The sequence below is a fragment of the Rattus rattus genome, chromosome 9 (genome assembly GCF_011064425.1).
Source record: "Rattus rattus isolate New Zealand chromosome 9, Rrattus_CSIRO_v1, whole genome shotgun sequence".
In the NCBI taxonomy this organism is placed as follows: Eukaryota; Metazoa; Chordata; class Mammalia; order Rodentia; family Muridae; genus Rattus; species Rattus rattus.
This window is the reverse complement of record NC_046162.1, coordinates 47,386,737-47,408,418: the sequence shown is the minus strand read 5'-3', so window position 1 is coordinate 47,408,418 and position 21,682 is coordinate 47,386,737. Positions and strand designations below refer to the sequence as shown.

The window sequence follows — 21,682 nt, the reverse complement described above, 5'->3', positions numbered from 1 at the left end:
ATCTCATGTTTCCAGTTTGTTCTTCTGTGAGTGGGCATGTGCAGGCACCCGCGGGGCAGGTGTGCTTTGTATTCTTAGGAGACAACAAAAAGGCATTGTACTGCAATGGAGACATGATGAGGGATGGGCGATAGCTGGGGCTAGGGAGGTCCTCACACAGAGTCCAAGGCAAGGGGTTGAGAGCACAGTCTGCCAGTCCGGAACACACCGGGGAAGGTTTAGGCAAGGATGTCCATTTGGGAACTATCACAGGCAGGTAGGACAGCCATGTGACCTGAGTGAGACCTTGGAAGGGACATATGGGCTCTGGGGGACTTGGGTGTTTGGAGGTGGGGACTGGAGGATGAATCAGGAGAGTGGCCAGTGTTCTGGCAGAGACCAAGGAGCACACATGTTCCCTGAGCATATGAAGGCTGTGTTGGGGAGACTGCTGAGTTAAATAATCAGGAAGCCACTGACCTGAAGCTGCCATGTGCTATATGCTCCTTGGTAGCAAACTGGAATTGTATCTAGGAGGTTTTGTTTTGTCCTGTTTCAGAAGCAAATATCCAAGTTTTGCCCAATCACAAACAACCAAGCCTATTGCAGTCAACTGATTAGCCCTTGCCCCAAAAGGCCCAATTTACTCACTGGAGTGGATCCAGGGATTCCTCTATGTGCCTTCCGGGGTCATCTGTAGAGGCCTGTTGCTCGTGTGGCTGGAACTGCTGAGTTATGAGTCTTGCCCAATTCATAAATCATTCTTTGGTCAAATAAACCCTGTTAAGGTTAATTTAGTTGATTTGCTAAATGAGTTTTCTTCAAACAGCTGATTATTTGTGTTGGAAATTGCTGCCTGGTCAAGTGAAGACTGGGCCTGAGAGATGACTGTGCTTTCAACAGTGACTGACAGGAGCCTCTCAGGTCAAGGGCACCTTACATTGTCAGCTCCGCAGTGGACTTACTGTCAGTGGTTCTGCAGTGCACCATCGTTGCCTGGTGATTCCAGACCCTCTCACATTCTCTAGACCTTTGAAACCCATCTTTCCATATACCTTTATATTTGGAGGAAAATGGTTATAATCTTGAAAGATGGTCCCAGCACAGTCCACAAGTCCTTCAGCAAGTGACTGAAATATACTAGGCCCTTCCACATTGGCTCATGGCTCTGGTAGGAAGGACAAGAAGGCCAGTTCCCTAGTGTGGAGCTATAGTCAGCCACAGATGGTGTTCCCAAGGCACATTCAGTTGTAATAGTGACAGTGTCAGTCCACTGCTTGTCAGGAGGGCTTCATTTCTTTAACTTAGTCACCCCAGGATAGACAAGGAGTTTTCTACCCACCATGCATTCTTCAGTGCATTGAGGACTCCTTCAGGGATCTGCTTTACTGCCCTTCTTGAGGAGGAAGACAGACAGTTCATCTGTCTTTGAATTTGTAGCATTCTTTTCTTCCATTTTTGCTGTGCTGGCGTGGAGCCCAGGGTCTTGAGCATGCTTGACAAGCTATCTACCTCTGTGCTATGCACCAGCTCTGAAATCATAGTGTGTTCTAATCTGAGCGTCAGGAACAAATCAGTTTGGATTCATGGATGTTTGGAACCATCCTGGAAAGCCTGGGGTTTGTGGGGGAGAGGTACCCTCTAGGTTGGGGCTGGTCTTACCCACTTTCTCCTTTTTGTTTCAAGTAGAAGTCACACCCAGCTCTAAACTGCAGACTTAGAAGCTTTGGCACACACAGTTCATCAGTGAATCAGGTGTGTGTTCCCTCGGCACCTGCCTTCCAGCCTCCCTGACCCCTGCACTCATTCACATAGAAAACCAAGTGTTCTCCGCAACACCAGCTCCAACTGGAGGTGGTGAGGAGGGGTGGGGTTGGAAGGCAGTCTGCTAGGACCCAGACTTCAGCCTTCCAAATTTCAGGTCTTTCTTCAGAAGTGGGGATAGTGACACGGTGAAGAGTGGTCAGCACAAACTGGGCTGTCCTAATCCAGAGATCTGACACCACAGATCCCAAACTTTTTGTGTTAATGTGACATCACAAGTGGAAATATTCATCTACGATGCTCTAAATCATGAAATGATTTAAATTATGGCACAAACTCATTCCCAGGCTGTGTGTATAAGATGGACATGAAACACATAGATTTCATGTTTGGCTTGGATCCCTTTCCCAAGATGCCTTATTTTTATATGTGCAAATATTTAAACAAGCAAACAAATGAACAAGCAAACAGCCACAAATCAAACAGAAGCAGCCCCACTCCCATGTGTCTTGGATAAGGGACACTCCAATATTGCACTATTGTGGAGAATTGGGTATAAAAACATGGTGTGTATTTGGCACGTTGACAGGGTCTGGCCCATCATCAGGGCTGTTCCAGTCTTTCCTTCTTCCTGGAAGGTCTTTATTTTAGTGGTTCTTAAGCTTTCTAATGCCATAACCCTTTCATACAGTTCTGCATGTTGTGGTGATCCCTCAACCATAAAATTATTTTTTGTTGCCACTTCATAACTGTAATCTTGCTACTGTTATGACTCTGAATGTAAATACCTGGGCTTAAGTGACCCCTGTGAAAGGGTAATTCAACCCCCCAAGGGGTCACCACCCACAGGCTGAGGAATGCCCTCTTCTTGTTAATGGAGTCTGTGTCTTCCCTCAGTGGGCAGCAGAACCGTTCCTGGGGATATTGGGCATGTTTGGCAGAAGGATGGGACCTGTTCTTACGAACATAGGAAATGACATCTTCTACAGGTCTTTGAGCTATGTGATATTCTTGAAGGTCACAGGTGAGGATGATGGTGTCGAATGAGTCAGTGTGCATGCATGCATATGTGTGTGTGTGTGTGTGTGTGTGTGTGTGTGTGTGTGTGTATCTGCTTTTCTAAACAGTATTACCCTTTGCCTCACATGCAAGGTGTCTAGGCTGATATCCAGGGTCAGTTAGTTTGCTATTTTCTTTCTGGCTTGAAGTAAGACTTGATTTGTTGGGCAAAGTGGTTCTAACAAATCCCTTGCAATGGATGCCCTGTCTATGGAGGTCTTTGCGAATGGGGGGATGGCTGGTAGAGAGGGAGAAACAAGGTTGGATAGTCCAGGGATTGTTGAATTAGCTACTGTGGGTTGTTAAGGCAGATTAGTGTCTAACAAAAGTAATTTTATTGAATATTATTCACCCTTAAAAAAAGAAAATATTGTAAAGCACACAACATACATGTGTTCCAGGACATTTTCTTATGTGAAATAACCCAGTTGCGAGGTTCCCAGAGTGGTCAGATTCCTGGAGGCAGAAGGGACACTGATTGCCAGAGAGGTCAGTGAGTGTTTCATGGGTACACACCTCCACCTGAGGAGAGGAAGGCATTCTGGGCGGACAGTGGAGATGGCTACACTTCTATGCAAATGTTCTTGATACCAATGACCTGTGTGCTTGATATGGGCAGGAAGGAAAAATTATGTGATGTATCTTAACCCAATAAAAATGTGGAAAGGCAGTGCAGAGGAATGTCAAGGGGGTGGGAACGATGTGTTGGAGAGGGGAAACATCCTTGTAGAAGAAGGGGAGGGGGAGGGGGAGGGGGCTTATGGCTAGGACACAGGGAAAGGGAATAACATTTGAAATATAAATAAAAAATATCCAATAAAATATTTTTAAAAAAGAAAAAAATGTGGAAAGGAAATGATCTGACCTCCTTAGAGAGAGTTAGTTGCTTTTATTCCTGTGATCTTTTTCCCCCCCTTGAGATAGGATTTGTGTGGTTATGGAAACAGCTACAGGGAACAAACATGTTCAGTCACGGGAGGAGTAATGCCTGTGGTTCCCAGTACTTTGTGGGTCTTGGGAGAGAACGGGGTAGGGGGTGAGGTTCTGGTTGTTCATCTTATGTTTTATTTTATTTCTTTTCTCATAAAGGGAGGTGAGTGGCAGCCATAGGAAGCTCTTGTGTTGATTCTGAGTGATGGGTGTTCTGTTAGATCATATAACTTACAGCAAACTAATTTTAAAGAAATAAAAAATGAAGTGAAATTAAATAAGCCAGCAAGAAGAGAGAGCGAGAAAGAGAGAGAGAGAGAGAGAGAGAGAGAGAGAGAGAGAGAGAGAGAGAGATATCAGGTGGTTCTATCTGAATTCTTGCGGTCTGTTCTCCTCAAATCTCTTCTTTTAATTTGCCATCTTTTGTTCTTCCACATTTTTGTGTAGAAGACCTTATTCCCTGATGCACGGAACAACTCATAATCACCCTGGCTCTTCAAGCTGTTCCTTTCTAGGCAATGTTACTAAGGAGAGCAACAAATACTGCTAGTGATCCACGTGGGTCCTTGACATGTCCTTAAATCTTCAGAAAATTGGACAAATTTCCAATCCTCCATTTCTTGGCTATTGCATACGAGACAGACGTTTTTCTGCCGCCAATAGAGACGAGAGAGTCTCAGTCGCAGCTGTGTTCCATACCCAGAGCTCTATCTACACATTCCCTGTCTGTGTTTAAGGAATCAAAATGCTTCATGAGCAACTTCTAGTCCAGCCTCATTGAACAGTTCTTCAAGCACTGGTGCCAGCCAGAATCCTAAATTCTTCTAGGCAGGAGAGATGGCATGGTGCCTGGGGCACTGTAGACACCTGATAAAATTCACTGATGGGCTAACCGAGGACAGAGAGCTTTCGGGTTAAAATAGCCTGCGGGTTTTCATCCCTTGATCTTGGCTGTCTCTGAGACAAGGCCACTGAGATTTTTGCTACCATTCAAAGTCACATACATCCCAAGTAATTTGTTTATTGTACAAGGACCCGGCCTCTAATAACCCATCCAGCTATGAACTCATCATTTAGTCCATTGATGAAAGTTAGTGCCCTCATGATCCAAGCACTTTCAAGAGTGCCCCTAGGAGGTGAACAGCTCTTTAACACAAGTGTAAAACGATCCCTTTTTACATCTAAACCAAAACAGGCAAGTTATCTGGCTACAGTTGTTAGTCATAGCCATATTCTTTCCCATGAAAAATGATTTTTTAGAAGGCTATCTGGCAGGTGTGTGTGTTGATCCTTATGCGCGCGTGTGAACACGCGTCCGCATGCACACACACACACACACACACACACACACACACACACATGCACACCCCTATACCCCCCCACAATTGTCAAACATTAATTTGGATGTTGGAGATATAAGGAGCAATGCTTACATAGACTCAAAAAATAAATTATTGATCTGTATGAGGGAACAGAAATGTAAAGAAATCTTTCAATACACTGGAGAGATAAGATGTGGCAGTGTGTGTGTTCTGGCAGACACAGGTGACGTGTGTGTGTTTCTTGATCAGCAATAGGGCCACGCTGAGGCAAATGTCCCCTTCCTGAAAATGCCCTAAGCTGCACACATGTAACTAGATACCCGTCTGTCTGTGTGCCGTGCTTCAAGCACTACATTTGCCCCTTTTAGAAATGGCCTGACTGTGTACTTTGGGCTGGCCTCAAACTCATCATCCTCCTGCCTCAGTGCTAGGATTGTAGGCATGCACTGCCTCACCTGGTGTACAATCATGATTTTTAAGATTTTACAAGAGAGCAAGTGCCTTCAGAGCTCAAGAACCTGTTTTGACTCGAGCTTTGCCCTGACGTCTCCGTCAGCTGTCGGTTCCTTTGACACCAGTTTTGTTCACACGGCTCCAGAGGATTCATTTCTTCTGTGGCATTGTCAGTTGTGGGCTTCTCAGATTCATCCAACAGTCAACATGGGGAACATGTCTAAGGATTTCCTCTCCTCTGGGACCAGGTTAGACTAGACACCAGGCAGTCGCCCAAGATCTCCCTGTGTACACATGCAGGGTGGTGAACCCTATGGAAGAGGCCACGTGCTGCAAAGGGCAGAGGTTATCAGGTATCAGTTCTTCTGTTCTGGGAGGGCTAAGGGTCTGGGGAACACTGATGCTCATCTCCGAGATGAGAGAAGCTGGGTTTGAAGCACTGTACAACAAATCACGGGACCAACCATTCGTCCAACCTGAATCCTAAAGATGGAGAAACTAGCTGCACTTCCCCCATTACTCTGTGATAGCAATTTCAGCACAAACAATTAGTATTTTATTGTAGACATTTAGCTTCCCCCCCCAGAAATAGATTTACTAAGCACATAAATGCAATACAAAATAAAATGACTCTGAGGGGCTGGTTAGATGGCTCAGCAGGCGAAGGGTTTGCTACCAAATTTGAGGACCTGAGTTTGATCCCTGGCATCCACATGGTGGAAGGAGAGACTCAATTCTGCAAGTTGCCCTTTGACCTCCACCTGTGGAACTGTGGTATGTGTACACACACACACACACACACACACACACACACACACACACACACACAAATACATAAACAAATCACTCTGGGCTAGGACATGTTTAAGGTTCTTGGGATTTGTCAGTCTCTATTCCTTTCCAAAATGTTCCACATGCCTGACAACCTGTGGCTTAATCTCACGCCAGTTTAAGACAGGGGATAGAACCATGCAGTGTCGTAAATGAATGCACCAGGAAGTCCTGAGCACAGTGCCACCTCCCACAAGGCCCGCATGCCTGGCAGGGTTTATTTTTAGATGCAAGAATGCCTGGTGATCTTACGCAGGGCAACCCAAACATTTGCTCCCCTTCACTGTGAAAAGACGTCAGGCTGTTTCTATCATTTCACGGTCCTCCCAGACTGCCTTCATTGTGAGTAAGTATTAGGAGTTTACTTTGAGATCGAGTCCCACTGTTATGTATCTCTGGCTGTCTCTGAACTGGCTATGTAGACAAGGCTGGTTTTGGACTCACAAAAATCCACCTGCTTCTGCCTCCCGAGTTGTGAGATTAAAGACCTGTGTCTCCAAGCCTGGTAAAGGATATTTTTAGGCAACATAATTGATTTTAAAATTTCTATCCTCTTAATGAAAATTAGAATGCACAGTATGGCCTCATGTTTGTCATGAAATTTGTGTGGGTGACATATTTTGCTTCTGACATAAGGAATGGGGAGTCCTTCATCATTTTTCCCCTAAATACTTTCGTGATCCCACTCTCTTTGGGATATTTATTAAACTCAGAGTCAGAGAGGCCTTGGATGTTCTTTTATACCAGTGTTGATGTCTTCTTAGACACTATTTCCTCTAAAGATACAGGGATTGTGGGACACATGAGATGCTAAGTCCAGAGAGGTAGCGGAATGTTTACCTATACCACAGTCTTCTGAACTCCACTCCAGTGGTGTTCACTGTGGTAATAAATGCCTGGCTCATGTGCACGTGCGACACTGGCTAGCACATGGACACTTTGCCTCCTGTCCCTGGGGGCCGGTGCCCAGGAACATTCACGAAGACTTGTCCCCCAGGATGGGGAGCAGCTCCTGTTTGCCAAACCTTCTGTGAAGCCCCGGGCTGTGGGGTGTTGTGCTGAGGGTATGGACTGCCTTTCTGTGCTCTTGGCATCTCCACCTGGGCTGTGGTGTATCTGCTCATGGTCGCCACTGACACAGCCATGCAGAGAGCGAAAGATCCCCAGGCAAGGCTGCAACAGAAGGCACAGTTAGGAAAGACCTAGAGAGGAATTCCAGGGCTGCTCTGGGGTCAACTGCCCATTTGGGAGTAGAGACATTGCTGTTACCTATGGTGAATGCTGTTTTGTGCCTTTAGGTACGTCATAGGATAAGGTGTGGAGGTTTCCTTTCACAGGTGGATTTTCTGTTGAACACACACACACACACACACACACACACACACACACACAGAGAGAGAGAGAGAGAGAGAGAGAGAGAGAGAGAGAGAGAGAGACGAACAGGACATCAGCCAAAGTCTGATTATGAATGACTGGCTGGCCCTCAGATGCCTCGTACACCACAAACAAGACCCTATATTCCTGTGCCTAGGAGAGCACGGGCTTAGTCTCTGAAGACAGGCATAAAGGGCCCAGATTCAGAGATGCGAGGATGTGTGAGGCAGAGGGGAAAACTGATCTGAAAACAGGGTTTTCACATAAAGCTGACCATGGAGCAGAAAGCTGTCCCTCCCCTTTCTCATGCCTAACCTCTGAAGTAAGGTTAGAAGACAAGTAGAGAACATCCCCATCCTTCCTATCCCAGAAACAAAAAGAGGAAGAGGCTAGGTTGTACTGGCTGGCTTTGTGTGTCAGCTTGACACAAGCTGGAGTTATCACAGAGAAAGGAGCCTCCCTTGAGGAAATGCCTCCATGAGATACAGTTCTAAGGCATTTTCTCAAGTAGTGATCAAGGGAGGAGGACCTATTGTAGGTAGTGCCATCCCTGGGCTGGTGGTCTTGGGTTCTATAAGAGAGCAAGCCGAGCAAGCCAGGGGAATCAAGCCAGAAAGTAACATCCCTCCATGGCCTCTGCATCGGTTCCCACCTCCAAGTTCCTGCCCTGTGTAAGTTCCTGTCCTGACTTCCTTTGGTGATGGACAGCAATGTGGAAGTGTAGGCTGAATAAACCCTTTCCTCCCCAACTTGCTTCTTGGCCATGATGTTTTGTGCAGGAATAGAAACCCTGACTGAGGATGTAGGTCAGGAAAGAAATAGGACCTTTGGATAATTAAGCCAGAGACCCAGCTGGGAGAATTCTAAGAGAACAGAAAACCAAGGAGAAGAAACAGTGAATGAAGTAACACAGGAAAACTTCCAGGAAGTGTGGACGCAAGCTAAGCTGCTTGCCAAGCACATGAAAGCAGGAGGGGGTGGTGGAAAGCACACTCCACCAGGGAACATCCTGACACATAGGGAGAAAGCAGCAGACTGGGTCAGGATGATATTAAATCCTCAATGGCAGCAAAGCACTCGGGAAGAAAACAGAGCAATGCCTTAAAAACAAGGACAAATGATTTTCGAGAGTCTTGGGTATCGTTTTTCTTTGATGGATGATCAAGCCCAGAGTAGCAAATAAGCATCATTCTGGATATGCAAGGATCAAAGTGGCCAACCTCTCTCCACTGATCTTTCAACCGTGCATCATCTGAGGTAGAGCCTCAGAACCCAGGGCACTAGTTAAGAAGGAAGGCACTCCAGTGACCCAGGGGAAAGGCATAGTGTACTGAGTCCCAGCTGTAAGTATTAGCAGCCTCAGACTGGGAAGACCAAAGCTGGGATGGGTTTAGAAACAGGTGCATCATGAAGCAGAATGAGGGAGTGATTGCCAAAAGTGAGTTTTACAGACAGGAAAATAACTGTTAGTACCAAATGAAACTACAAAGATAGTCCTTCAAGTAAAGATTTTATTTGGCAGAAATAATGACTAAAAGTGCAATCCGGAACACTGGGGCTGACAGGGGTAGCCTCTGGCATTTCTGGAGGACAGAGGGAAATGCTGGTTATTGAAAAAGAAAAGTGGATAAGTTTTCTTGGGTACAGCAGGAGCTGGGAAGCTGTGATTGGCTGGTGTGCGTAGTTGCTAGGTAAGATTTGTAATCTTGGTGGTACAGCTGACCCTAGTGGTTTGCGTGTCAAGCTTGTGCTACACAGAGTGTGTTGGATTCCTATTTAAGTGGCTGACTCTCCCTATGCCTCTAGCTGCCTTGATGTAACCCACAATAAATTTCTGCCTAGATTTTTTTAAAAAACTTTTCAAAAGTTCCAGGCACCAGGACAATTACGAATGAATGCTCTCAGTGTCCGACTTTCTTTGTTTCTATTTTGTCAGGTTTTGACGCCAAGTGACTCCATTTTGAAGTTGGTGACTTTCTCCAAGCATTAGAGGTGATTGTGTGGGGTGAAAATGTGAGTACAAGTGCATCGATTTTTTAAGATACAATATATTTGGGGCTGGTGAAGCAGATCAGTGAGAAAGCACAGCATATGTGAGTCCCTTGGTTTGATCTCTAGCACTGCAAAAACAAGAAGCTACAAGGAAATCCCCATGGGTTCTTGAATGGCATGACTGAGTCTCCCTGTTAGAGATCTACTTTGTGTGTCATGTCTTTCTGATACAAATAGAAGCTAGGTATAAAAGCGACTAGCTCAGGAAAAAATTTCTCCAATCCGAGTTTAAAAAAATCTAGATTTTGACATCTGCCAAGTAGTTTGTAAATATAGCATCTTTAATAAGCTGAGGCCTTATTGTTGAAGACACAGCTTACATATGTCATTGAAGATGGAAGAATCAAGCTGATGCCCAGCTTGCAGCTTCACCCCTCCTGACTAGTGTCCGTGGTACTGGGAGGTACTCTGCATGCTAAGAGAGGAGAGAGGTAATTGCCAATATCACTCAGCTACAAACCCCGCAACCTGCAACAGTTACCTGCAAGGTACACTATGCAGACATTATTGGAGCAAACAACCGCTTTTTGATTGGACGTAGGTCCCACTCCATAAGATGGAATCCGTATCTAACACTGTTAAAGTGGCTGGGCATCTGAGTTAGGTTAGGTCATGAACCCTAGGGGAAACCTACTACTATCCTTCTATAAAGCAATACAAGAATTAAATGACTTCTAATGACCTATCGCTCTACCTATGGAGCAGAGCTTCAATCAGCCCTCATCGGAGAAGCTACTTCTTGTAGTAGATGGGAACTAACACAGAGACTCACAATTCAGCGATGTGCAGAGAGTGAAAGACTTTGGAGCAATGAGATCCAAATGAGATTTTTTTTTAATTAACCTTGCCCTGGAAGCTCAGAGATCTATGGGAAGAGGAAGCAGAAGACCATAAGAGTCAGGGGTGATGGATGACTCTAAGGGAACAGTGTCTCTTAGACACAATAGGACTGATGCATCTATGAACTCACAGAGACTGTGATCCCAAGATCTCCAAGGATTCAAATTGGACAAAATCTGAGTACTGAGCAGACTAAACAGACATGGGCTCTCACCTCTAACCAAGAACATGCTTCAATTGATACTTTCTGGGAAAGGGAAATTTTGTTTTCTTGTATGGAGTATCAAAGGGTATATCAATCAACATTTCTGGGCAGGGCCTATACTCAAGAGTATAGGAGTATTTGGCCAACACAAAATGAACTAACTCTCTCTCTCTCTCTCTCTCTCTCTCTCTCTCTCTCTCTCTCACACACACACACACACACACACACACACACACACACAGACATTTGTTTTGCTTTGGCATTTTTTTTTGTGTGTGTATGTTATTGGGTTTTCTTTGTCTTGATTTTGATTTTTCCACAGGGGGCACGGTATTGGGTAGATTGGGAGGTAGAGAGGATCTGGGATCAGTTGTTAGAGGAGGAAGAATATGATCAAAGTATCTTCTATTAACATTTTAAATAAGGAACTAAATTATATTAAAAGAATGTTAAGCAAGTCAAGGTGGGTAATTTTACTCCGCAGCTGAGAAGACTGGGTTATGGAAAGGTTATAATACCAGTCAAGAGTCCCAGCAGCTATCTACATGGGCTCTCACCTCTAACCAAGAGTAGCAGCTATCTACATGGGCTCTCACCTCTAACCAAGAGTAGCGGCTATCTACATGGGCTCTCACCTCTAACCAAGAGTAGCGGCTATCTACATGGGCTCTCACCTCTAACCAAGAGTAGCAGCTATCTACCTATTCGCCTACAGAAATCTATGTTCATCTTCTCTGGCTCGTCAGCACTCGTAACCAAGAGACTCACCAATAGGACCAGCCATAGTCCCATGTCTGAGGCCGCCAATCTTCTGGTCCCAGGTTCACAGTGATTTGAAAACTAGTCGTATACATCATGTGAGCCACCATGCCCAGGAGTCCTGTGTAAGCAAAGCTTCATGAGTCACACTTCAGAACACAGCACAGTGGAAAATCCTCTCTACCCTGCATGTGTTGGATGCTGGCAGCACTCTGGCGTCCACAGATCCTTATGTAGTATGTGCATGTGTGCATCCTGAAACCCTCCAGCTGATTCCTCATCCTCACAGTAGAAGCTGATGAGACACCCACAAACAGCCCTGATCAGAACCAAGAGAACATAGCAGATACCAGGACCTGAGCAGGAATTTCCACATGTCCACGGCCCCGCTCTTTGCTATAGAAGATGTAGCAGTTGGAGTTTGTGACTCTACTTATCATAACTATGACCTGGGCAAGATGTGCTAGGTCCATCAAACACAGAAGTGATGCACAGATTGGACTGATACACATTAATGGAACTTAGTGTGTCTGTCTGGAGGTTGGAAGGAAGCCACATGCTCAGGATGCTATCTTGATGGAGACATTAACTTAAGGACCTTAGAAGGCCAAGAGAAGTGGCTTGGAGAGCAGAGGTAGTGTTAATAAAATAAAGAGTTCTTTGTGGAACATTTATACCAAACGTTGGTGATAATTTTTAAGATACTGAAATCTGTACAGTAGGTGCACTCTTCTTTTGTCTTTACCAGATCCTAGCTATAACACTTAACTTACAGTAGTTAGATAATTCTCCTAGTATTACTTAATATATACTTGCATATGAGCAAGCATATATTGAATATATACAGTATACTTATATACTTGTAATAGGGCTTGACCTCAGGAGGAGTCCTCTGCGCACTCAAGCCTAACCTCTCTGCTACGTGAGCTCATTGCTATTACCAGTACCAGTGAAGTCTCTTCCCTGACTGTGGCACCAACTGGTAAATATTTCTCTCCACCTGTGCCCATCTTTTTCCTTTTCAATGCTACTTCCGCCCAATGGAATCAGCCCAGTGACTTATCCAGAAGACCAGCCGTTTTATTGAGCTGGCCAGTGACTGAAGGGAGCCAGCCAGCCTATTCTGTGGCTTGAAGCATCATGTCCTCTCTGGAGAGGGCTGGGAGACACCGTTAATGCTAGAACATACCCGCAAGCACCATGAGGATAGCCACTGAGGCATCCACGTTGAGCCGGCTGCATCCGGAACTCACGCTAAAGCCCAGGAGGAGGACACCTGTCAGTATCAGGAAGATATCCAAGACTTCGGCCCCAATGGAGAGCCATAGAACTCCTATAAACAGAAAGGACAGATACGATGAGCATTCAGAACCCATAGCTGGGAGGCTTGACCCTGTGGTTTTATTACTAACACACTTTCTGTCCTTATAACAAAAGACTGGAGGCTAGATATCTTGTAAACAAAAAGGTCTATTAAGTTCATAGTTTTGGACGCTATAAAGTCCAAATAGCATGGGGCAGGTTCTTGCAAAACTGCCTTTGTTATCTTATTACACCCTGGGTATGGCATCATGGTAGAATCATATATTCCAAGCTAACATGAAGCCAGAGAGACAGGGAGAGGTCAGATTGCTTCTGTTTCTGCTTCTGCCTTTTCCTCTTCTGCTTCTTCTTCATCTTCTTCCACTTTTTCATGGGAAGTAACTCAGGGTTAGCCCAAGAGACCTACATTGATTCCTTCTGAGCAGCACCTCCAATGATCTTAAACCGCCTGTGGTCTCCACCTCTATAGGTCCCTCATCACTTCTTAGTTACTCTACCCTGGGGACCGAGCTTCCAGCGTTAAGCACTCCCTATGGACTCATGTAAGCGGTAGTGATGTGAGACACCTCGCTACCGCAAGCTTTCAATATGAAGAACAAAGTCATTTTTGTTGAGTCTTAGGAACTTGGTGGGTCAAGGGAATCCCAGGGCCTCAAGGAGATGGGTATAACATGAGCAAAACCATGGCATAGGGATGCAAGGGATTCTGGGAATGTCCACCCTCCAGCTTAACAGTCAGAACATTATTTTGATTCCGGTGGAGACATTGCCTCTACTCTTTACAGAAGATGCACAGGGGCTGGTGAGATGGCTCTGTGGCTAAGAGCACCCAAATCTGGTGAGACAAACATCTGTAACTCCAGCTTCAGGGGATCCCACTCCTTTTCTGGCCTCTGCAGACACCTGCAAACAGGTGTGCAGATTCACCACCCCCCCAATCTATAAAAGAAGATACATAAAATTAAATATGAGGGCAGAAGGATCTGAGTATTTAAGAGCTTCAGGTGGGCTCCAGTTCCACCTGCACCCTTGTTTCCATGCAGGCTGCCGGTGCACCCTTGCTGGGAGCACAGCTGGAGCTGTGTCCGATGTGGGGTGGGGCAGAATGGATAGAGGGGACGGAAGGGAATTGAGAATTTGTAAAAGTTCCACTACCAACCAGGCAAGACGACTGATGGGACAGAGGAAGGCCTAAGACCAGCACGGTCCTCTCTGCCTTTTTCTTGCTGGAAGAGCAAACTCTGAGACAGCAAGCACAAACTGAATGGGTGATGGGAGGACACGCAAAGGCAATGGCATTCCAGCTCGGCCTCTTCCTTACTCACTGAGTGTGAGGTTGGCCACAGTGGGAATATTTATGGTTCAGGAAGCTGCAGACCCCACCCGTTTCCTGTCTCCTTGCCAAGCTGGCGACCACCTTCCAGCACATCGTGTAAAACGCATGAAGGGAGCCTTGGATGACTTCACAGGAAAACCATATCGAGCCATCTCATCATTTCCCCCATTTCCAATAAAAAAAAAATTGGAGCCATTCAAATTGTGAAGGACCCCGGCTGCGAGCACGATGCTTACCTTGCCCCTCAGTGGGCACTATTTCCAGGAAGCACCTACACCGCTCACCTAGAAGACAAGGAGAACACACCGTTCTACAGACAGACAAGTGGATAGTGAAGACGTATGTGCTGTGTGTGTACAATTCTGTTCAGCTGCGAAGAAAAATGAATTTACAGAAAGTTGCATGGAACTATAAAAATATTATTTTATAAGTGGTAACCCAGGCCCAGAAAGACAAATATCATTTTCCTAGGCATAGTCTAGCATGTTACCCTTAAGTATGCATGTCCAGGTGGAAGTAAACATTAGTAAAAGCAGAAGCTAGAAGGGTCCCTCATGGCTGGGGGAAGAGGAGGCTCTAATGGTGGGAGGGTGGAAATAGAGACAAGTGGAGAAGAGAGGGTAGAGTGGGGAAGGGGAACTGGCAGAGGGAGTAGGGGGAAAGGGAGCTGGGTAGCAGCAGCGGCAGAAGGGATGTGTGTGTGTGTGTGTGTGTGTGTGTGTGTGTGTGTGTGTGTGTGTGTGTGTGAGCTGGGGAGAGACACTACACACACATCATGCAGCAGTCCGGTTCCTGAGTGCACTTCTGTGACTATCTTTACTGCCACAGGAGCTTTCTAAATTTTGTAGTAAGGTAGCTGTGGAAACAGATTGTTGCAAGCATTTTTGTGCTTAAATCTTGATAGAGGCCAGCAAAAGGCTCTGTATCTTGCAGATTTGAAAGCCAGGCTCAAAACAAGATAAGTGTTGATAGAGTAAGGGACTGAAAGTGAGGGTTTTGGAACTATGGGTTCAGTAGGACATTTGCCTAGCATTTGGAAAGCCCTTGGTTTAATTCCTAGTGCTGCAAAGGAAGGAAGGAGGGAGGGAAGGAAGGAAGGAAAGAAGGAAGGAAGGAAGAGAAGATGGGACTTTCCTACTTGAGACTTGGTACATTTCCCCACATCACTACCTGCTATCTCTCTACCTGATGCTTGGAGATGTATATTAGTCTGTTTTCTACTATAACAAAATACTCAAGTCTGGATACTTTACAAAGAAAATATGTAGTTTTCTAGCTTACAGTTCTGGACCTGTAAGAGCAAAAGCCTGGCTTCTGCTTGGCTTTGATGAGGGCCTGGACTTCTAGCTAAATCACACATGGCAGATGCCGTCACGGTGGGAGGAGGTACAAGAGGTAGAAAGTGGCCACTGTGCGATGGGAGGCACAAGGGATTCACCAGCTCAGGAACTTACCAGGCTCTCAGGAGAAAGAGGGTAACAACCAATGATCTAGTCATCTCTCACTGGGTTCTATCTCTGAAAAAAAAAATCCTACTCCCTTAAACCACCACACTAGGACCAGGTTCAATACTTGAACCTTTGAGGAATACCCTCAAACCACATCCCAAGCACATGAAAGACATGTGTCCTTATTCTGAGGAGAGCTGTCTTTTCTAACAGCAATGCAGGAGAAGCCAGAGGTAGGGTAAGGGCAAGGCAGGGGCAGGGGCAGGACTGAGGCTGGGGCAGGGCAGGGGCAGAGGGAGCCAGGCACACATCAGGGGCAGGGCACAGAGCACCAGAAGGCCAGCTGCACAGATTAAGAGAATTCCCGATAGCTTAGAAGGACAAGATTAGCTGGACCCAGAGAGCTAGACCCGAGTGACCCCTTGATTAATGTGAATCCTCAGAAACGGTGTTCCTTCTGAACAAAGCCAGCAGGATTAAGAAGAAAAATCTTTACAAATCCCATGAAGCCAGAGAGGCGGGTGTTACATAGCTTGGCAGGGCTTGGGCGGCCAAGAGACACATCAAGCCAGCCGTAGGAGAATGCATACAAGCCCAGGGTGCTCAACTCTGCCCCAGAATCAAGGCCCCGGGGCTCCCCGTGTGCCCCTGTCTGAATGTTCTGAGTTCAGCATAACAGTTCAGGGTCTACTCAAGCACACTTCATTGATTCAGAGATTTGCCCAAGGGAAAGAAGATGAGAATCTTTACTCTTCCAGGAGTTTTCACTGCAAATATTTATTTCAGAATGGGAAAAAAGAGATGTAGTTTCCCTTTCAAAGCACTGTAGGGCCCACTTGCAGGGAGATGAGCTGATTTAAATGGGGAACCTTTTCTCAGTCAGGTCCTGTGCCACAGAACTGGGGTGCTGACCCACCCTTAAGTCCTGCATTTGGTTAGGGACATCTTCCCTGAGATCAGAGTTCTTATTGCCAATAACAGTGAGCCCATTCCACCCCCTCAACCACTGATTGTACCACTTCTCCTTCCTTTCTGTTCTGACCCTTCCTTTCTTCCGCCCTGAGTCCTGGGTGCTTGTGATGCAATGCAGTCAGTGAATGAGTGCTACGTTCTGTACTTAATTGAAAATATGCCTTTGGGGGCCTATGTAAAGAGTTTTCAATTGGGAGATTGAAAAATCCAAATCTCTCCCTTTGTAAAAGCAAAGGATCTGTCTGTATTGAGCTCCCAAGAGGACCTGACCTCAATGCTGAGTTGGACTCAAAGAGATGACACCTTGGCCAAGGCATGAAGTTCAAGGTCACTGGCAATCCCAACTTCATCCATGGTTAATGAATTTTGGGAAACACTGGAATGTGTCATACTAATCAGTTCTTTGAAACTTCTCAGAGATATTTTACATGCTAATGGACACTGTGAGTTTACGAGAAAAGATATAATAAGCAATAATTTCCGGTCTTGTCTTAAACTCTCTTTTATATTTTCTTTAGAACTTACCCCATAATTGTGGGGTAAGTTTAGGACCATCCAGTGAGGTCCTTGTTAAAGGCTCTTCCCATCCTGAACTCAAGAACAGAGGTGCACAAAGTTGGGAAGGAACCAAGAAACACATCCTTAATTTCTACTCAAGATTGTGTGCGAATTGCCAAGAACATCAGTCTTCTTTAAAATTTAGCGTTGTGCCAGTTGATGTAGGAAAGGCCCTCTAGTATTACCATCCAAGTACAAGTGGTGTGTGTGTGTGTGTGTGTGTGTGTGTGTGTGTGTGTGTGTGTGTGTGTGTTCCCTAGGTTGAATGTCAAGGGGGCTTCCTCTAAAGCCTCTAAAGTGGTTCTCAACCTTTAGCAAACCACTAGCTCCCAAAATACTTATATTAAGATTCATATCAGTAGCAAAATTACAGTTACAGATTAGCAATGAAGATAATTTTATGTTTGGGGTCAGTACAACGTGATGAACTGTATTCAAGGGTTGCAGCATTGGGAAGGCCGAGAACTGCTGTGCTGAGGAAGGAGTCTGAAAGAGCCTCACACAGTCTCTTAATGTTGCCCCCAGATCCTGTTTCAGTATGAAGACCTCCCCCTCACATGCACATAGGCTGACTAACGACTTCTTATCCAAAGCCTAGGGACAATTGGTACAGGTACCAGCCTCGTGTTGCTGTGACTAAGGGACACAGGCCTTATGCAGAAGGTCAGTTTATACCTACTTCTGGGCCTCCTCAAGGTCCAATTCTTCCCTTTCCTTAAGTCCAGCTAAGGCAGTTTCTCTCACAGGGAAAGCAACTTGCATCTCTCTAATTTTCTAATAGTTTCCTCAAGCTCAGCTGCCATCGAAGGCCCTCCTCCCTGGGACATCACAAATAGCACGCCAATGCCAGTGTATTGGTCATGTTTCTCCAGTTACACTTTCCCCCTGATACAAGGGAGAAGCAGCCGCTCCAGCGACAGGAGCGACAGCGACGCGAGCTCTGTTCTGTACTGAGGCTTCCTCCTGTTCCTTGCCCTGTGTTCTAGTGGTAAAACCTGATTTGGCTGCCTCAGACCAGGCCAATTCATTTCTGTCTGCCTGGAACACCCTGATTCCTGATTAAAATCCCGGATATGGGGCTTGGGGAGGACAACTCAGTTGATAAACTGCTTGCCTCCAAAGCGTGAGTTCGAGCCTCAGAACCCAAGTTAAAATGCTGGCCATGGTGGTATTAGCTTGCAGTCCCAAGGGTGGGGGAATGGGGATCGGAGAATCCTGGGGTGAATTGCTGGCCAGTTGTTCTTGCTCTAATTAGTGAGATCAGGGTCAGTGAGAGATCCTAACTTAAAGCAGGTGTCATCATTGTCAAGGATGACACCTGAGGTTGTCCCCTGGTCTACACATATATGCACACACACATAGCCCCCTTCAACACGCATGCACAAACATGCACACATTTAAAGGCACATGTAGTGGCTTGGTACAATGGCCACCTACTTTATGAAGACTCTAGACCTAAGTAGCATCTCCTTCTCCCACTAACAAGGATGGATGAGCCTCTGTCTTAACCATCACCACACCCTTTCTTGTCTTACTGTTATAGTAGATATTTGCCAGTGGCTTTTAGCTCTCAGCACTGTGGCCCCCTCTGTTAAACCCCTGTTCCCTAGCTTCATGCCAAGCATGGAAATGCTTATTAGTGAATATACTCCATGATACTCAAACTCTCTTCTATCTAGAGGGCTTTTCTGTGTTCTGGGGTGTGTTTCTCTAGCTGTGATGTATGTCATAATCACTAGGGAAGGAAATTAGAAACAGAGAGAGATACTCTAGAGAGAGCAGAGTTGAGGGGAAAAGAAATGCTAACACTTTGAGGATGGGAACAGAAACAGCAATTAGAACTCCAGGGAGAGCAAAAAATCTGTACAAACAATAAATATAACGAGAACACCCTTTCTGTTGCCAGAATGTGCACCATCTAGTCAAAGCTAGTGGCTCGTTAAATACAGCAGTGATATTACTTGACCAAGAAGATGGTAGGCATTATGTGGGGTATTGCCACAGAGTGATACATTTTACTTATTATAACGTTGAGTTAATAGCTAACATCTAAAATGAAGATATCCAGGTTCGTCCTTCATATTGGAATAGTTTTCCTTGAAGGAAGGGACAGAGAATGGTGATTTTACTTATAACACTTTCAGAATGTGTGATTCTTGTTATCTCTATGTAAATTTTATCTTAGTTAAACTGCAAAACAAAACAATAACAAAAATTCTAACCAACCGATCAACCAACCAACCAATCAAATAAGCAAAGAGCAGGTTTCTAGACTCTAGCCCGGATCCATTGAGTTAGAGCCTCTGGGGCTGGGTGTCTGGAAGCTTCCAGGGTGATTCCAATCCCTGCCACTATACACAGTTGTGGAAATAGATGAGGCCACCTCAGATGCGGGGGGAACAGATTTGGAAACAGAACAGAAGTTCTTAAGCCATTTGCTCATGGATGTGGTGCCTACAAGTTCCCAAACAGAAAGTATGGGACTTTCTTGGTGATCCTAGAAGGGGTAGAATCAGAAGCCAAATGTAACTGTGTGTGGGTGGGTACAGGGTGTTGGGGGGCACCAAGAGAGTGTGTTTTATACACTGGTACTCTAGAGAAAAGAGAATTTGGGAGGTCCCTTTCGTAGCCTTTCCTAGCATTAGTGATGTTTCTGAGTCACCCTGAGGTAGGGTATGTATTTGCCCCTCAGTAGCCCGAGTGGATGGGGTTGAGGCAGTTGTACTATGTCTCAGAGTATTGTTCCTTATTGCAGTCCACTCAGGCTGCAAGAGCAATTTTTCAAATGGTACAAGGGTGGCAAAATAAACATCTGAATGAGAAACATAAGTCTGAGAATATACGTGGGGACTGCTAGGGATGCCTGTCCCCTTTTCACTCTGGGGCTTTTGCTGTGAAAGCAGAGGAACTCAGCCAGCCCTGAGCATAGGTCTCAGCCAGCCTGACTAACAGCACGGTTGACTTTCTCTGTCTTCTATTCTTTGTGAGGTAACTCTGTTTTATGTACTAATCCCCCCAATCTTCTCTTTTTCTCCCTCACCCTTTACTTTATAGGGCCCCACTGTCCATCAACAAAATCCAGAAGATGTTAATGAATTGGGGCTGACTGACCCAAGACAGAGCTTACCGCTGTGCAAATTCTCTGAGCCCCAGTCTCCTGCTTTAGAGCGGAGGGAGGGACATCTAATGTGCAGGGCCGTTTCAAGGACAGACTGAGTTAAAGGTCCAGCTTGTTGTGGGCCATGATTGTGATAGATCTGGTAGGTGATGCGAAGAGCTGTGTGTGTGTGTGTGTGTGTGTGTGTGTGTGTGTGTGTTTGCTTTGTTCTCTTGTTTGAAATAGATTCTGTTTCAAGAGGCATTAAAAGTGCAAGGGAGGCCCAGCTCAGCGTCGGAGGAACTGGGGCAATGGCTCAGGGTTGAGAGTTTGCTGCTCTTGCTGAGGTGTTGGCTTTGGTTTCCAGAACAAGTCAAGTGGTTCACAACTGCCTGCAACCCTAGATGCTGGGGATCTATGCCTTCTTCTGGTCTCTGAGCAAGCACACACACACACACACACACACACACACACACACACACACACACACACACATTAAGGCTGGGCATGGCAGCACACACCTTTAATCCCAGCATTGGAAGGCAGTTTTATCTTTGTGAGTCTGAAGTCAGCCTGATCTACATTTCAGGCCAGCCAAGGTTGCGAAGTTAGACCCCATTCCAAGGAACAATGACATCATCATCATCATCATCATCATCATCATCACCATCACCATCATCATCATCATCATCATCATCACCATCAACAACAACAACAACAACAACAACAACAACAACAACAACTTTTGAAGTGAGAAAGGAATCTTAGGGACGCAGCTTAGAGGTGGGTAGTGGCCAGGTTTTGGTTCTTGAGGAACTGAGAGACAAGTGGCAAGTGGACGAACACTTGTGCTTAATCAAGAGTATGCCAGGCACTTCCTCCATGAGCATCTCCATGGTTTCCATTTTATGATGAGAAAATTGAGACTCAGAGGTAAAGGACTTGCTTAAGCTTACATAGACAGTCCATGGCAGACCCAAGAGTCAGACCCAGGCGGTCTGCGTCTGGAGCCCCTTCTTTCTCAGGCCATCCTGATCCTGTCGGCCTGGGGACACACAGACTGCACTCACCTGTGCTGTTGAAGCTTTCCTCACAGGACTGCCAGAGCCCTGCGTGGAACCTGCGCTGGATAAACTTGTCGTCCCCTGTCTCCCAGATGTACTGGACGGCCTTGCTGTCATCGAGCCTCCTGCCTGTGCTGCTGCTGGCCCGGCTAAAGTGAATGCAGTCCGAGCCCCCGAGGAGATCCTGGCATAGAGGTTTTGTCATTCGTCGGATTCCCTCACACCAGTGGCTGCTGCCCATGGCCGTGAGGGAGAAGGCAAGGGCCAGGCAGATGGGGAAGAGGGTCAGTGTCCGTTGCCACCTCGCCCTGTCCAT

General features: G+C 45.9%; 1 protein-coding gene across 1 annotated transcript; it reads right to left on the bottom strand.

Annotated features, from left to right (window-relative positions):
- Positions 1 to 7,261: 7,261 nt before the first annotated feature.
- Gsg1l2 (GSG1 like 2) lies at positions 7,262 to 21,682 on the bottom strand. Its single transcript, XM_032912576.1, has 5 exons — positions 21,373 to 21,682; positions 14,464 to 14,511; positions 12,758 to 12,901; positions 11,578 to 11,689; positions 7,262 to 7,511 (listed from the first exon to the last, which is right to left on the bottom strand). Exons 1-5 carry the CDS (start codon positions 21,680 to 21,682, stop codon positions 7,262 to 7,264), a joined length of 864 nt encoding a protein of 287 aa, XP_032768467.1.